General features: G+C 28.9%; 1 protein-coding gene across 1 annotated transcript in view; it reads left to right on the top strand.

Annotated features, from left to right (window-relative positions):
- Window positions 1-5,222, top strand: part of LOC105627427 (cullin-1) — a 5,773-nt gene extending 551 nt beyond the window's left edge. Inside the window, exons 3-12 of the mRNA XM_012208710.1 lie at window positions 1,197-1,415; window positions 1,499-1,753; window positions 1,840-2,133; window positions 2,216-2,479; window positions 2,567-2,746; window positions 3,258-3,407; window positions 3,489-3,728; window positions 4,400-4,503; window positions 4,572-4,791; window positions 5,142-5,222. Coding sequence (XP_012064100.1) covers window positions 1,197-1,415; window positions 1,499-1,753; window positions 1,840-2,133; window positions 2,216-2,479; window positions 2,567-2,746; window positions 3,258-3,407; window positions 3,489-3,728; window positions 4,400-4,503; window positions 4,572-4,791; window positions 5,142-5,222 — 2,007 coding nt within the window. The remainder of the gene's footprint in view (window positions 1-1,196; window positions 1,416-1,498; window positions 1,754-1,839; window positions 2,134-2,215; window positions 2,480-2,566; window positions 2,747-3,257; window positions 3,408-3,488; window positions 3,729-4,399; window positions 4,504-4,571; window positions 4,792-5,141) is intronic.
- Window positions 5,223-5,384: the final 162 nt, after the last annotated feature.

Below are 5,384 nucleotides of genomic sequence, written 5' to 3'. Positions count from 1 at the left end.
ATGCAAGGTTGGAATTACTTCGTAAAAGTAACGTATTACTGTTACTCACTTAAATAATAATGATTCATTATTTTTTCATTATTTTTTGCAATATTAAAGTAAGATATTAGATTTAAAAATTATATTTAATAGTCAATATCAATTGTGTAAAAATCAATAAAAATTTAAAATTTAAAATTTAAAATTCTAGTCTTATAGCAAGCTTTTCTTTACATTATATTAAATTTATATCTAATAAATCTTCAGTAATTTTTTATATTAATATTATATATTATATTTTTATTTTTTAATATACGATTATCTTTAAGAAATTAAATTGTAATTTGTATATATAAACGCAGATTTAAAAAATTCTAATTAAACATTGTTTTTAAATATTAATGTCACCAAGAATATATTCCAATATTCACTGATAATACTGAAAATTTCTAATCAACTTTAGATATATGCTACAGATTTTCAATATTTCAGTACAATGATTATTAAAATGCAGTTTAAAGTATGAAATACAAAATATTTTTTGATATTTAAATTTCTGTTATAAAATATTTCTAATAAATTAAAAATAATGTGATCTATTGAATAATTATAAAGATAACAAATGATTAACATAACGATAAAAATAACAGTTAAAAATCTTTAAAAAAACTTTAAAAATGTAACGATGTTACCGAAAAAAAGTAACGAAAACATAATTAATAGTGCAAGTAACGCATTACTTTCCAATCCTGTATATGGACTCTATGCATATAAATGTGTGTATGTGTGTGTGAGGAGCAGCTTTCAAAATGCACTTTGTCCAAAAGTGTATAAAAAAACGAGAAAAAAAAACCATAAGAAAATTCTGCGCCTTACAAAAAAATAATAATTTGCTAATCATTAAGATGTGAAATATTCAACAAAATTACTAAACAGTTGTTAAAAATGTTAAACAAATACATTTTGTTTGTCTCTAATCAAAGGACATAACACATGTTAAACATTTAAATTTTTTCAACATATAAATTTACTGCTTTTTGAATATTCCAAAGTTGAAAAAATGCTTTTTGAGTATTCCAAAATTGTTAATATAAGTCTTTCAATATTGAATTACGCATTTTTAACTCAAAAAATATTTTGGACAAAATGCATTTTAAAATCTACTTTTCATATACACTTTTCATACACGCACACATGCATATATCATATGTTTGCAGCATGGTATCGACTTGATGGACGAAGATGTACTACAGTTCTATACGAGACAATGGGAGGAATATCAATTTAGTAGTAAAGTGTTAAATGGTGTATGTGCATATCTCAATCGCCATTGGGTACGGAGAGAATGTGAGGAAGGCCGCAAAGGAATTTACGAAATTTATCAATTAGCTTTGGTTACATGGCGAGATAATTTATTTAAACATTTAAATAGACAAGTAAATGTTATTCTTGCAAATATATCAACATACGTATATTTATTATGACATAAAATAAATGTAAAATCTATGCTTTTGTCCAGGTTACTAACGCAGTGCTTAAATTAATCGAGAGAGAACGTAATGGTGAAACGATAAATACCCGATTAGTCAGCGGTGTCATCAATTGTTATGTAGAATTGGGTTTAAACGAAGAAGACCCTGGTGCAAAAGGACAAAATCTAACTGTGTACAAAGATTCATTTGAAAACATCTTTCTCGAGGATACTGAAAGATTTTATTGTCGCGAGAGTTCAGAATTTCTTAGACAAAATCCTGTAACAGAATATATGAAAAAGGTATTCTCAAAAAAGAAGAATATTAATAAATATGCAAAGAATAGAATTTTTCTCCTTTTTCTATTTTATTCTTTTCTTTTGTACAGGCGGAACAGAGATTATTGGAAGAACAGAAGCGAGTGCGTGTTTACTTACATCAAACAACTCATGAGCGACTGGCGAAAACATGCGAGAGGGTACTTATCGAGAAGCATCTGGACATATTCCATTCTGAATTCCAGAATCTTCTGGATGCTGATAAAAATACGGATTTGGGTAGAATGTATCAGTTAGTAGCGAGAATACCAAATGGCCTTGGAGAGTTAAGAAATCTTTTAGAAAGTCATATTGCTAATCAAGGTCTCGCAGCTATAGATAAATGTGGAGACTCGGCAGCTAATGTATATATTTTATTTAATGTAATTTGATGATTGTAAATGAAATATGAATAGATCAAACGCTGATTACCCTTTTTATTTTCAGGATCCGAAAATTTATGTGAATACTATCTTGGAGGTGCATAAAAAATATAATGCTTTAGTGCTGGTTGCATTTAATAATGATAGTGGCTTTGTTGCTGCCCTGGACAAGGCTTGCGGACGATTTATTAATAGTAATTCTGTTACAAGGGCAGCAAATAGCAGCAGTAAATCACCTGAACTATTAGCTAAATATTGTGATCTGCTGCTTAAAAAGAGTAGTAAAAATCCGGAAGAAGCAGAACTTGAAGATACTCTTAATCAAGTTGTAAGTATATTTAGGGTACACTTCTTTAAATTCTTCTGTGAAGATAGAAATCTGCATTAATCTCTACATTTATTATTTTCTTTACAGATGGTAGTGTTTAAATATATTGAAGATAAGGATGTATTTCAAAAGTTTTATAGTAAGATGCTAGCGAAACGATTGGTTCAGCATATGTCTGCTAGCGACGATGCAGAAGCTTCCATGATTTCTAAGTTGAAACAAGCTTGTGGATTTGAGTATACTTCAAAATTACAACGCATGTTCCAGGTATATTATGTAACATATTTAATTATACAAAGTATTTCTAAAGTACGAGATTGAATTTTTTTGTAGTTTTATTCGTCAAATTGATTAAAATCGTCGTATAAACAATATTATATTTCCAAGTTTTTATTTATAAAAATAAATTTCGATTTAGATATTTCTTATAATGTAAAATATAAGAGGATTAACTCAATATTTATAGGTGTGTGTGTGCGTGCGTGCGTGCGTGCGTACGTGCGTGCGTGCGTGCGTGCGTGCGTGCGTGCGTGCGTGCGTGCGTGCGTGCGTGCGTGCATGCGTGCGTGCATATGTGTGTGTGTGTGTGTGTGTGTGTGTGTGTGTGTGATCTTTTTTAAGATACGTAAAAATAATTTGTAAAAGCTTCTTTCTTTTTAGGAATTTTATAGATTGTAATTTGATTGTAATTTGATTTGAAATTTTCTCGTTGCATAGCATATTTCGTTAAGAATTATCAGAAAAATATAATAGTATAATTGTAATAATTAATTTACAGGATATTGGCGTATCAAAAGATCTAAATGAACAGTTCAGGAGGCATTTGACAAATTCTGCTGAACCTTTAGATATAGATTTTAGTATACAAGTTTTATCATCTGGTTCATGGCCATTCCAACAATCGTTTACATTTTCTTTGCCGACTGAGGTAAAGTATCGAAATTATTAAATTTTGTAATCCTTTTGAGATCTTCACTAATTATTTATAATTTATAATTTTTATTTACAGCTTGAAAGATCTGTACATAGATTTACTACTTTCTATAGTTCACAGCATAGCGGCAGAAAGTTAAATTGGCTATATAATATGTCTAAGGGAGAATTACATACAAATTGTTTTAAGAACAGATATACATTGCAAGCATCAACTTTCCAAATGGCAGTTTTGTTAGCATATAATGGATCTACATCGTGGACAATACAACAATTGCAATATGCAACACAAATAAAGATAGATTTTTTACTACAGGTAATATACAAAATCTAATTTTAAATAATCTATTTAGATTTCTTCGAAAACTATGGTAGATACGGAAAAATGTTCCAAACAAAAGTTGTATAATTCGAAGGCAAACATAAGAAGATACCATTGATTGATCTTGGGTCAAATGCTAACACTATAACTTTCAAATCTTAAAAAAAAACAGTTTTATGTTTGTAATGTTTTGAAAAGCTTTTGAGATAAGCTACGAGAATATGTAATGAAAAAAATGAAGGTGGATTGTTAAATTCTATTTTAAAAAAATCAGTGATCTTGACCTGAGTTTAACAACGCTACTCAAGGTTAAATCAGTGGTACTTTCTTATATCCACTCTGAATCATATTTTTGTTTGAAATATTTTTTCGTACTACTATAATTTTCGAAAAATCTTAATGCATTATTTAAAAGAGACATCCCTGTACAATCAGCAACTAAAAAAGGTTGCAACACTTTCAAATGGGTTTCGGAATGCAGTCTATTCATCGAGCGATTGGTTCTTACTTATGGCTCCATAATAAGAACCAATCACTCGGTGAATAGGCTGCATTCCGAAACCCATTAAAAAAAGTGTTGCAATCTTTTAGTTGCTGACTGTACAATCTAATTAGCGGTAAATAATATAGCAATATAATAAAATACTAAAAATTTCTTCGCATAGGTTATTCAAATACTTTTGAAAGCCAAGCTTTTAACTACAGCTAGCGATGATGTAGCTGAACTGACCCCGTTATCGACGGTAGAACTTTTTACAGGATATAAGAAGTATGTCACTTCTATATATATCTAATTATTATTTGTAGCAATTGATATAATATTTATTTGTTTAACAGCAAGAAATTAAGGGTCAATATTAATATACCAATGAAGACGGAATTAAAAGTTGAACAAGAGACTACGCATAAACATATAGAAGAAGATAGGAAACTTTTAATTCAGGCAGCAATTGTTAGAATTATGAAAATGCGGAAAGTATTAAAGCATCAACAGTTGGTAGCAGAAGTATTGAATCAATTAAGCTCTAGATTCAAACCGAGAGTACATGTCATTAAGGTGAGTTTTTTGTCAAACCAATTTTATTTTCCATATTATACATATATATAGGATGAGCAAATGTTCCGGATCGGTGAAATATCTCGAAAATAAAGCATTTTTAAGAAAAATGATTCAGCTACTAGATTCTGAAATTACTCTACTTCCCTCTATATACATATATATGTTTACACACATATACACAGTTTAATAAACATACATATTTAAAAAATTTTCTAAACGTGATATTACTAATTTAGTAAATATAATAAACTAATTTAGTAAATATAATATAAGTAAATATAAGAATAATAACAATAAGAACGCAATCATAATACCAATGTGTGTTTCTAACGATATTCTTCTTGCAGAAATGTATAGATATTTTAATTGAAAAAGAGTATTTGGAGCGCACAGAAGGTCAAAAGGACACTTATAGCTATTTGGCATGATCAGGAGAACGATGCAGCAACAAACACAAAATAAAAACAACGTATACACTTACTTCACTTACATTGATATATATGTATCAGACTATTTATTTAAGGTCTCGAGTGTAATTCTCTATTTTTATTCTGTACATGAATACCTTTGTATCATATTGTCATTCTGGT

The sequence above is a fragment of the Atta cephalotes genome (genome assembly GCF_000143395.1).
Source record: "Atta cephalotes unplaced genomic scaffold scaffold00009, whole genome shotgun sequence".
Lineage (NCBI taxonomy): Eukaryota > Metazoa > Arthropoda > Insecta > Hymenoptera > Formicidae > Atta > Atta cephalotes.
Note: the sequence above shows the minus strand (reverse complement) of the source record. Positions and strands in the feature narration are given on the sequence as shown.